The sequence below is a fragment of the Brachyhypopomus gauderio genome, unplaced genomic scaffold, assembly GCF_052324685.1.
Source record: "Brachyhypopomus gauderio isolate BG-103 unplaced genomic scaffold, BGAUD_0.2 sc77, whole genome shotgun sequence".
Classification (NCBI taxonomy): domain Eukaryota; kingdom Metazoa; phylum Chordata; class Actinopteri; order Gymnotiformes; family Hypopomidae; genus Brachyhypopomus; species Brachyhypopomus gauderio.
Window position 1 is genome coordinate 351342 of NW_027506898.1, and position 12059 is coordinate 363400.

The 12059-nt window shown below is 43.5% G+C and overlaps 1 protein-coding gene across 4 annotated transcripts; it reads left to right on the forward strand.

The window, feature by feature from the left end:
* Positions 1-426: 426 nt before the first annotated feature.
* Positions 427-12059, forward strand: khnyn (KH and NYN domain containing). Of its 4 annotated transcripts, none has more exons than XM_076990753.1 (9): positions 427-840; positions 1088-1353; positions 1530-1664; positions 1800-3334; positions 8578-8732; positions 8832-8928; positions 9828-9935; positions 10584-10685; positions 10812-12059. In XM_076990753.1, the coding sequence occupies exons 2-9, from the start codon at positions 1120-1122 to the stop codon at positions 11113-11115; spliced, it is 2670 nt and encodes an 889-aa protein (XP_076846868.1). In that variant the 5' UTR covers positions 427-840; positions 1088-1119; the 3' UTR covers positions 11116-12059. The 4 variants fall into 4 exon arrangements, with proteins under 4 accessions (XP_076846868.1, XP_076846867.1, XP_076846866.1 ...); XM_076990752.1 differs by having other exon boundaries at positions 427-813; positions 10794-12059; XM_076990751.1 differs by having other exon boundaries at positions 429-840; positions 10794-12059.

The window sequence follows — 12059 nt, forward strand, 5'->3', positions numbered from 1 at the left end:
AAAAATAAAAAAAAAACAGTCCTGTAGCTTATTCTTATTACATTTTAAAACCTAAAGACTTATTTTTAGTTATGCAATGTTTAACATTGTCGCATATTTACATTATGATATGCTAAATTAAGATCCATTTTGATGTTATTAATTATGATCAATCATAATCTAATCTTTATTTATTTTACTTTAATGCGCCATGTTTAAACCGCACTTGATTTCATTGGTACCAACCATCTATATTACCCAAACGGAAATACCGCATTTAATTTTTGACGTCAGTGGAATTTCCCGTATTATGTCACTAACATCTGCTACAACTTTGGCTTAGGTTTTAGGATTCCATAAAATGCATCACCCCAAAACGATTTCTTTCATACAACGCAGGGTGTTATAATTATTCTGGATTAGTTTATTTATTTGTCATGAATAATATTTACTATTTCTTGGTCAAGTTTTAGAGCCTTAGAGTAGATTAATTCAAAATCTACGAAGAACTTCGAAGGCGGCTTTTCTTCACACTTTGGGTGTTGCATTATATGCGTTTATTACGGTAGAGAACACGCCCACTGCGAGTTTCCCTAAGTTTCATTTTATCAACAATAATAATACATGACCATCGTGAGGACGATGTGTTTTTATAACTAAGACAACCAAGAAGCTGCGCAAACTATTTAGAATCACATTAGTACGAATCTATAACATATACATTTTACAAGTACAGTCGAACTGCGAATTAGAGAGCGCTGAACTTTAGACCAAAATATCCCTATAACTGCGGAAGACAGGAACGGGATATGCAATCGAAACTTCACTTGTAAGGTAAAAAGTGTGGTTTAAAATGCTGAGGTAATCAAATTAATATTTCTAAAGCTTCATAATTTCGAACAAAAAAAATCGAGAGCAGTTTTTATTGCTCTGCTAGTCTCAAACAATGGCGAATTTATGTGTTTATCTCTTGCTAACTAAACAACTTATCCGTTTCAGTTTTACGTCGTCATTTTGGATCCATTCTCAATATATTTTTGAGGATATTGTAAAGCAAGCTTACGTTAGACTGATACATGTGTTTTCCTCTTCTTATGTTTTCTCACAGTAACAGTTGACCATCGTCAATGATATTCAGTCATGGCTCTCTACGCCGACGTAGGATGGAGGGATAACACGAGACCGGAGCAGCATGTGGAGGATGAGTTCACATGTCCGGCTGTGCTGCGGGGATCTCTGCTCGCCCAGCAGTCTGTGGTTGTGCGGTTGTTTGGCGTTATCTTGAGAATTTGTGAAGACGTTTCATACACATCTCAGGATGGACAGATCTGGTTGCAACTGAAAGGGAGGAAAAGAGAAGTGGAGGCAGCAAAGGTAGCTTCGTTCTTTTACAAAGACCGTGGTGGTTCTGGTGTGGTCCTTATCAGTTTTTGGTGATTTATCTTTTAGTGACAATATCTGTTCCATAGTTTTTATTTATTCTGTCCTATGAAGTAGTGTTGATAAGACTGACTGAATGTCTCTCTTCGGGGTCTCTTCTTGGTGTTCAGCTTTTTGTTAAAGGTGTAGTGAATCAGGAGGCTCAGAAGGAAGTCCAGTATCCTGAAGCGCTTCACTGTGTGTTTTGTGGTGCGAAAGGGCTGTTCATTGACTCTCTGATCAAAAGCACCTCAGCACATATAATGGTGAGTAGAAAAAAGCTATGTATGATGTTGATAACTGGGTGAGGTTGGTGCTATGGGTCACATTTGTGGTCTGTTTATTTATATCAGAAAAAAAAAAACTCCAGCACATTTTTATAATTTTGTTTTTCCCCCTAGGTGGGTTCTATGGGTTGTCTCCTCATTTCTGGGCTGGCTGAGCCTGTTGTAAAGGCATACTCCCTCATCATGGAGTTGGTAGATAAATACAGGGATAGCCAGACACAAAACTGCCAGGCCTCCAGTGAGTCCCTGGAATCACGTCGAGCCTTCAAATGCCTGGTGGAGAGACTTGAGGACGGTCATACTCTAGATCTGCTGGTACTGCCAGTCCTAGTTAAGGAGCTTCTTCTAGACTTGGTTAAAGAGTCAGACCCCTGTGACAAAGTAACAGTTTCAACAGAAAGGGAAACTGTATTGGAACTTTCAGATAATATAGATAGACTGATACTCAGAGAAGCTATGGAAAACAAAACACATAAAGGTTCCACACCAATTGGTACATCTCCAGACCTTCCAACAGAATCCCATCCTGGAATGGATGATACAGGAACGCAGACTAGAGGAGGAAGCAAAACAGCAGAGTTTCCTAGACACTTATGTGTTGAATCCTTCTCTGATTTGGAACATAGGCCTCTCACACAGGCTGCATGGGAAAAAAAACAAGACAGTAGTTCACAGAAAAGGATTGGAAGCGCTATCCTGGACCCAAACAAGGAAGGAGAATCATTACAGCAGGAAGAACACCTCCTTAAATTCTTCACTGCTATGGGGTACAATGAAAAGGTAGTAGGCAGGGTTCTGGCCCGTTCTGGGCCCCAAGAGCCCTCCCAGATCCTTGACTTGGTCCAGCAAGAGCAAAATCCTGCAACTGAAGATGGGACCACAGGGGTAAAAGAGGACGACTTTGTCCTAGGGGTAGTGAAAAAGGCAGCAGCTACTTGTGGGTATGCAGAGGAAAAAGTGAATAAAGTGTACAGCAGCCTTCCCAGAATAAAACACCATCAACTGATCCTGGAGCTTCAGAAAGAGGGCATGAGAGAGCCTGAGAGACTCAGTGAGGGGAAGAGAGCAGAAGAACCAGAAGAGCAACAGAGAAAGGCGCTGATTCCTCAAAGGGGAAAGGAAGGGAATCCAATGGAAGAGAAGAGAAATGAGATAGTTGATATAAAGAATGAGGCCACGAATGTGGAAAGAGATGAGAATGGGGGGATGAGCCTGAGACAGTCTAAATCAAAAGAGAGAGTTGTAGCAGAAAGAAGAGGAAGAACAGACTTTGAACCAAGAATGCAGAGACTCTTCATTGAACAAGACAGGGTGGCCTGGCCAAGCAACAAGCATGATATTTCTTCATTTTCTCACAATGAGCCCCAGTCCTATACTATTCCTCCTTCTGTTCGAGGACCACCTGAGCCTACCTATGCATCACTGCTGGATCACAACACCTCAGAGAGGCAAGTCAACCCAGCAGTGCCCCCTGTTACAAAGTCTATGCAAATACAGGCATCCCCACCTGCCAAAGCAGGGGCAGTTGTCACAGGAGCACAACGCTTCCAGGAGGGCCTAGATACACCTTTTGTCCTTCAGCTGAATGATGACCCCGGTGATCCAGAGCTGCGCCAAATCATCATTGATGGGAGCAATGTTGCCAAGAGGTAAGAAAAAATGTGTAGGAAGAAGTGAAACGTATAATGTGTAAATGTTTATATATTTTCACTTAAGGTAAAAAAAAAAGGTAACACCTACAAAGTAATTACTAAGAATAGGACAAGAATAAGAATAGGTCTTGACAGGACAACAATAATAGAATAATAACACTTTATTGTCATTGCACAATAAGGTACAGTGATATAGGTTCCTCTAGGGCAGGGGTGCTCATTACGTCGATCGGTCGATCGCGAAGGAAATGTCGGTCGATCGCGAAGGAACGTGCGTAGATCGCGTGACATTAAAAATTAGTAGATGAATCGCCCATCTGCACTGACGGTTGTGACGGGCAGGTGTGAGCAACAAAAAGGAAGCGATCACGCCAAGTCTCAGGGAAAAAGGGTGGTTTAATATAAAGTGTGCAAACCTAAAACCCGTGCAATAGATCCGAATTAAGGATATAATGACCAGCGGTCAACTGGTACAAAGACAAGACATATATAGACAGACAAACGACCATCAGGTGGGAACGGATCACGGGCTCCGCCCACCTGAGGGGCGTACACGACGTCACAAAACAACAACAACACAGCCGCTGTGGACGGAGGCGGCCGGTAGGGGGCCGCCTCACCGTGACAGACCCCCCCACCAAGCCGCACTCCCCTCCACTGGGTGTGTGGCACACAGCGGCTGCACAACAACACGAAGGGGCAGGAAGGCAAGGACAGGCAGGGACACACCTCCTGCAGTCCACGAGCTGAAACACAAAACACATAAAACATTACTCAGCTCACCTCCCCGGGCGGGACCCTGGACCGACCGGGCCGTTAACAACACATAACCACGCCCCAGTCGGTCACAGGGCCCTCACGCCCTAACCGGTGTTTAGCCAGAGAGCCCCAAGGGTGTGCGGACGAGGAGCTACGACTCCTTTGTCGTCCTTAGTGTGTGCGTGTGTGCAGGTTACCTCCCCGAGGCGTGGCTACTTCACCTCCTGGACCTACCTCCTCCCAGAGCTGACCCCTGCCTTCTGCTAGGGGTCACCCCAGCCTCCTGGGGGAGCCAACCCCTCCCGGGGTCCCTCATCACAAGGTGGACTCCTCCACCCAACCCAGGAGCGCCAGAGACCGAGGCCCAGAGCGCCCCCGACGCGGGCTAGGGAGCAGCCCCAAGGGCCTCCTGGTCACCCCGGGCAGGAGGGAGGATCTCCATCCCCAGCAGGAGCTTTTCAGACCGGAGCCCCATGGTCCCCAAACATCCGGGGGCCCCAGCCCTCTAGGGATGGGCTCTTCACGACCGGGCTCCGGTCACCCCACAACACAAGGGGGCTCCTGCCAGGTGGAGACCCCCACAAGGTCCAGGAACACCACGACACCGCCAAGGGGAAGTACCTGCACAGAAACAGCACTCACACACACACACCCCAACACCAACATAGAACACAAACGCGCCCTACCCTATTCAGGGCCTCCCTCGGGAGAGACGCCCTCCGTGCCACACCCCATGGCACGGGACCACAGCCGGTCCCCCCCCAAACACACATTTAAGGGGAGGAGCATGTGTGGAATTACATTTAACAGTTGACATCACGCTAGGACAAAACACACACGCAAATACTAGACAAACAAAAAACGGTGTACAAACAGACAGACGGAACCCATTACATGCGCGCTCTGCTTACACACACACACAGTGACGCGCGCCGCTCAGAGACGCAGTCGCTCCCCACATTAAACACACGACACACGGGGAGCGAGGCGACAGTGACGAGCGGCAACCGCGTCACACATAAAACATTCAACATAGAACAGAACGAGCACGCACACTGGTCCACACGTCCGTCACCCGTACACACATACAAAACACACACGAGAGTCCACCAGGCAGACACCCTGGTGTTTGCCGTGCCACATACACACAAGCGCACGGCGAAACTCCCGCAACATACAACGGACACGAAGAGCTGTCTCAGGGCAGACTGCCCTGGTCCTCGCCGTGCTACACACACACACACACACAAAACACAAAAGCACGGCGGAGCTCTTCAAACAAAACACCACGCAGACAAACACTTACCACGAGACATGACCACGAACGAAGGAGAAAGAAAAAGAGACTCGGCGGCTTCCGAAGGGTGGCTGGTCATTCTGTGACGGGCAGGTGTGAGCAACAAAAAGGAAGCGATCACGCCAAGTCTCAGGGAAAAAGGGTGGTTTAATATAAAGTGTGCAAACCTAAAACCCGTGCAATAGATCCGAATTAAGGATATAATGACCAGCGGTCAACTGGTACAAAGACAAGACATATATAGACAGACAAACGACCATCAGGTGGGAACGGATCACGGGCTCCGCCCACCTGAGGGGCGTACACGACGTCACAAAACAACAACAACACAGCCGCTGTGGACGGAGGCGGCCGGTAGGGGGCCGCCTCACCGTGACAACGGTTGTATTTTGATTGACATTCATGGTAGCCAATCTGCAATCCGCTCTACAAATTACGTTCGCCATCCCCCCCCCCCCCCCCCCCCCCCCAAAAAATTACGGTCGCCACCTCACAACCCCCAACCCCCCGGTAGATCTTTCTGACTTGGTCATCTTATAAGTAGCTCGCAAGCTGAAAACTTGTGGGCACCCCTGCTCTAGGGCCTCTGTGTAAAGCATCACGATCCCAGGGCGGATCCCATCACGATCCCGCTGTGTTGAAACGTGCTACTGTTCACAGATGGAAGGGGAGGGGGGGTAATAGAGAGATAACATTAGGAAGAAGACAAAAAATATGATTTTTCTCTCGACAGGACGACAGTGTGTGAGCACGCAAAAAAATCCCCATTGCACATATAAGCATTGGTGGTAACACAGACAATCAAGCAGTGAGAGGCGTGTTCATCCAGACAAGGGGGGGGAACCGGAGGTTGGTCTGGCAGTTTTTGTCTCAAAGTTCGCGATGGAAAGCGAGAGCCAACCTCTGACAGTTTCTATATGGGGGAAGGAGCAGGTAACCAAGACGATGACCTTCAGGGAGTTTTATTTTGGTGCCGAATGTACATAAACAAGAATGTAGATTTAGCAAGAAGCCCATCCAGTTTGAGCACAAAAACTCCTCTGAAGCGGTCTCCCAAGTGATTCAACTTCTCCTATAGAGCTGTGAGCCTCTCCGTGATCGACTCCATGTTTTTACTAATAGTCAAAGTTTGCATTACGATGGCTCTACCCATCACATCAATCATGTTGGGCAATTTCTGCAGGAATTCGATAACTGAACCCACTAGTAATTTCCCGATACACCAGGGCAACGCCTAATCCAATCAGCAGAAATCCAGTGATCAAAGTTCCAAATAGATATACGTCCTCAATGTCTTCCAGGGAGAGAGGCGTGAGACACAAACCACACCACGTCACCCACGAGTCAAGCATATATACAGTTGAGAACGTTCCGTTTGGACATGTGGGTTCTCCCGACCCTTGACTCTTTGTGGGGAAAAGTAGTATCAATTGCATTGAAAGACCACTCAATCAATTCCATACTTCTTGTTTAAAATTCAAAGAGCAGCATCAGGGTACTGAGATGAGACAGAGAAGGTAAGCTAAAACTAGGGTGTGCAGGAGCAAGAGTGCGACCGCCTGTCGTGAAAGCCAGAAGATGCTAAGTTACAATCTGTAAAGATGCATTTATGATCTGTATATTCAAAATGTACTTACCTTATATGCTTTGATATTTTGCTTTCCATGATGTGAACCAGGAATATTAGTCTGTTATTGCACATTGATTATTGATTATTTCTGAGATCATTACAGTTAGTGGTATAATTACACCATAATTCGTGGCATCATTACATATTGTTCTTAACAGTAATGTTCTAATGTAAAATGTTCAATACCATGGCTCACTTCTAAATACTTAGTTCTGTGAGTACTGAACGCACAGAATGATGAAACATTATGATACAGTTGTGCACAGCAGTACTTTGATTCCTCATACTGGCGCTAAGTGAAATGGTTGAATACTGAAACTTAATTTCAGGAGCAAATGCAAAAGAACAAATTATGCATTTTAAGCCAGTACGTCCACCCAGATGGTATCCAGTACAACCTCCACCAAGATGCATAGGTGGGAGCCAGAATAGTGTTACTGTAGTCTACCCTATACATTCCACCTTTGATACAGCCATGGAAATATTTGTGTGTTCTGTTTGGAGCTTACCGTCTCTAATAAGGTTATATGTGTTGTTCCACTCGCTAGCTGGTTCCATTACTATACATTTTTGCATTAGTTCCTATGTTTGCGACTGAGCCCTGGTGATATGACGTGACTCGTATGACATCTGGTGTCAGGTCAGCTGAAGGGCAAAAATGGGTGTGAGGCTCAACCTTAAAAGCAGAAGAGAGGAAAGTTTATTGACCACAGGTAAATTTGTCAGTTTTGTCAAGAAACTCCTGAATACTGTTTTGAGTGAAATGTGAGCAGTGATGAAGCTGGCTCCACGGAGACGCGTGATCTTACTGGTGATCAGTGGAGTGTGTGTGAGAAGCTCTGTGAGTGGCAGATCTGTCCAGCAGGCCAGCTTGTCCTGGTGGTAAAGGGGCGGAGATAAACAGCAACACTGGAATTGGTGAAAGGATTATGAGTGTAATGAGGAGCAGTCATGTGACAGACGCGGATGCTGAGTAAAGTGAGATTTCTTCGGAGCAAATCCATAACCAGGGTCATATACACCGCTCAAGGTCGTAATGCCAATGCGGACAAATCCAAAAGACATATTACAAAAACATGGCCTATGTACAAAAACACTTACAAATGCACAAACGTGATGAGGCTAGAATGAACAGTAACCAGCAGTGAACAGAGGGAAATATATACACGTGATAACAAGGAATTGGTGACCTCGGTAACGGGGTGAAACTCTGATAACAAAAACAAACAGTCAGGACTGAAACCAGGAAGTAAACCAAATTTACAAACATGAGAATGGGTAGCTAAGGTAAAAGGGATGCTAGGGAGTGGCCAATCGTCATGATGACGGTTGCACTTTTAGACTTGAGAATTTACTGACACAGCCGTCTTGGATGCTTGGATTCTGATAGCTTTAGATTCAGAACCCAAGTCAAAGTTTACTCTCCAGGGTGTGTTTTTGGAAATGATAGAAATTGCCTCATGAGCAGGATGATCTACACCACAAAATCAAGCCATCATTGCATTGCTTATGGTGCACTGGATCATGTGTGGTTACACACGATTATGATTACAGATTCTTTCTCATTATTCTCCAAAGCCATGGCCTGGGAATTTTCTTCTCATGTCGGGGGATCGCCCTGGCCGTGCAGTACTTCTGGAGCCGAGGGCATCGCAAAATCACAGTGTTTGTTCCTCAGTGGAGACAGAAGAAAGACCCAAAGATAACAGGTAACAGATAAAACGGATTTCCAGCATGTTTAACCTCACAATAATTAATTCAAGTTTTATTAAACTGATGTGCATAATAATTAAATGTTTTAATTAAAGAGCAGCACTTCATGACCGAACTACAAGATCTTGGTCTTCTCTCCTTTACACCATCAAGAGAGGTTTTGAAACAGAGGATAAACAGCTATGATGACAGGTACACCTGTAGATCATCAATTGCTTCATCATCTCTGATTATGATGTTAACTGTGGGGAACTAAATAAAACCAAAACAAGGAAATACATGGAAAATGAAACTAGGGAGGGGCAAGAGTGATGGTTTGTTTGGGCATCCATTGTTTACAAATGCATTCAGACTCCTGTGTAACAGAGTCTCAAAAAAAATTTAAGAAGACATACAAGATATAGGTAACACTTTACATTAAGTGGTGACTAACTAACGTGAAGAAATGCATTAGTTAACATGAACAACACGTGAAGTAACACATTAACAATAACTAATGTTAAGTAAACACGTAATAGTTGCAGCTCCTGTTTTGACTCTTTATTCCTTGCACCACTTTTGGTGTGACCTTAAAGGAATATATTACATTGTACTGATTTACATACATAAGTAATGGGTAACTTGGAAATATCCAGAATCTATCAGCATAGGAACTGAAGTGTGTCCATACTTTTTTTAGCTCTTTAGTCCCTTTTGCTCCAAACTAAAACACTAAAGCTCTAAAAAGGTGCGAGCAACAAAGAGCCAAAACAGTTATATGTTTACTTAACATTAGTTAATTATTGTTAATGTGTTACTTCATGTTAATTAATGCATTACTTCACTTTAGTTAGTCAGCACTTAATGTAAAGTGGTACCAAGATATAGTATTATTTTTGTAACAGTTATTACTTGCCTGGAAGAAACAAGACAAGACTGATTATTTATAGTATTTGTAGTAGATATCTGTAATAGTCTGAGATGGTATTTTTGGGAACATATTTTAAAAATGAGAACTCGGAGGCATAGTTCAAAGTGAACATGTATTTGCTCTCTATGCTACCTGTGCTGACCTCAGCCTGCTGACCTGTACATATATGAAATGGTTTCAGATTCATGTTACAACTTGCTCAGCAGACGGACGGAGTGATAGTGACAAATGACAACATGAGAGATCTCGTGGATGAGTCTGTCACGTGGAGGGAAATCATCAAGAAAAGGTAAAAGGTTCATGCTCCCTCATCCCAATAATTTAACATTTATTTTTCATATTTATTACATTTACAGACTTAAGTAAATTCCTCTCTTTTTTTTTCATTTCACAACTTTTTACTTCACCACTTTCTGTAGCCTGGTGATCTTTATTGTGGAAAAGCAGGAGAAATCAGGATTGTATAAAATATATCAAAAATGAAGATGCACTTTCTGCCTGAAGCAAAAGCAAAGAGCACACCACACCTTTGGACTGACTGATTTGTTTGACTGATTGCACCAATGTAGAAATGGAGCAAATGAGCTGTAATCAACTTCAACATGATACTGTTAGCATTATGTGATAAACGTCTGGCATCGCATTGCATGTGGAAGTCAGGCCACTACAGCATCCATGGCCCTATCTCAGACATGTTTGAAACATTCAAGTAGAAGTAGAAGGTCTCCTTAATGGAAAATATACATTAAAACAATATAATGTAACAATCTTATTTCTCACACTTTATCTAAGTATCTTTAAAAGTGAGTATTATTAAACTCAAGTTGAAAGGTGGTTTCCTAACAGGGTAACACTGATGCCATTTCAGTAGCAGTGCCTGTGTGTAATGTTCATCTGGGATGAACTGAATAGGCTTGATATGTTATGTCCTCTGCAGGTTGCTACAGTATCTTTTTGCTGGGGATCTCTTCATGGTGCCAGATGACCCACTGGGCAGAGGTGGCCCTCACATCAACGACTTCCTGCGAATCCAGAAAAGGTATGTAAGACAGGAGTGAAGCAGCACAAAACATAACCAAACATGGCATAGCCTTGTTATTGAGCCTTTTCAACAGCTGTCTGGCTCTTTATGTCTTTCTTTCTTAAGTCGCTCTTTTGCGGGCAGCCACTCGTTTGCAGGTGTGGCCTCCTCGTCTCCACCCTCCTACCACCCTCCAGCTCAGACCGAGGTGCTGCAGTTCCGCGAACGGACACCAGGGGGAGTGCGTAGAGCACAGGGGTCAGGCAAGGGTCAGGCCCAGGCTGGCAGGGAAAGGGAGAGGACATCGGAGGAGACTCTGAAACTGAAACAGCATTTGGCGCAGGTATTTCCAGGACAGGAGAGCATGGTCACAATGACCCTACAGTGTCACCCGACTGTCACAGACATCAACAAACTCTCTTATTTCATTCTGGAACATCAGAGCTAAGTGTAGAGTCATTAGAGAGTGGACAAGCACACTCAAGGTATTTTGAAACTATGTAATGAGATAATAAGAATAAAAAATCAAGACAGGAAGTTCAGAAAGTTTTCATTCAAAATTAGGTTTCTGACGGCTGATATGTCAGGACACCTCCTGAACCTGAACCTCCCCTTCACCCACACACATATTATGGAGGTTGATAATTCTCCACAAGGGGGCACTAACAGAGGTGTAACAGAGGTGCTTTGAATCAATGACACTGTCTCCACGCTAAAGAATTTGCTATTTATTTTATTGCATACTGATGCAAACTGAGCAATGTTCCATGCTTTTCTGCTGCAAATGTTTCTTTCAAATTATGCTTTCAAAGTGTTGAACTGTTCAATGGAATAGCCATTTTATAATATTCATTAAAATGTTCTGATTTTGAAAAGAACAATTTACCTCTTACAAATAACATAATTACAGTTTAATTTCATGGCTATAATAATAACACTAAGCAAAGGAGAAATATAGATTAGCAATATGATATATAAATAATCAATCAATCAATCAATCAACAACCCCTGATTGATTGATAAATAATGCTCATTATTATGACTTTTTAATTACTATATACAGCTTATTATAAAATAATGTTTAAAGGTTTGCTTGTTTTGGTGTTGTTTTGCTCCAGATAAGTAAGGGTGATGCAGAGTTGACAGAATTTAATAAAGTCTAGCACTGAATTGTAGACATAGAGTTGTAATAGTCCAAAAGTCCTAACTTGAGTGGGAAGGGCTACTTTGACATCTGTTTTGACATAAGGCATTAATTTGCAGATTGCTGTGAAATATGCAACTTTGTAGCAATCGCCTATCCTGTGGAATTTTATTTGATTTTATTGCATACTTGTCTTCTAAGATGGTATTTGATATTCAAGTCATTATAAGAAATAAAGTCTTATTTAA

Coding starts and splice junctions, on each gene's coding strand:
- khnyn (XM_076990752.1), top strand. CDS start 1,120: ATGGCTCTCTACGCCGACGTAGGATGGAGGGATAACACGAGACCGGAG. Junction 3,335..8,577: donor GGGAGCAATGTTGCCAAGAG/GTAAGAAAAAAT, acceptor TTATGATTACAG/ATTCTTTCTCATTATTCTCC. Junction 8,929..9,827: donor ATAAACAGCTATGATGACAG/GTACACCTGTAG, acceptor AAATGGTTTCAG/ATTCATGTTACAACTTGCTC.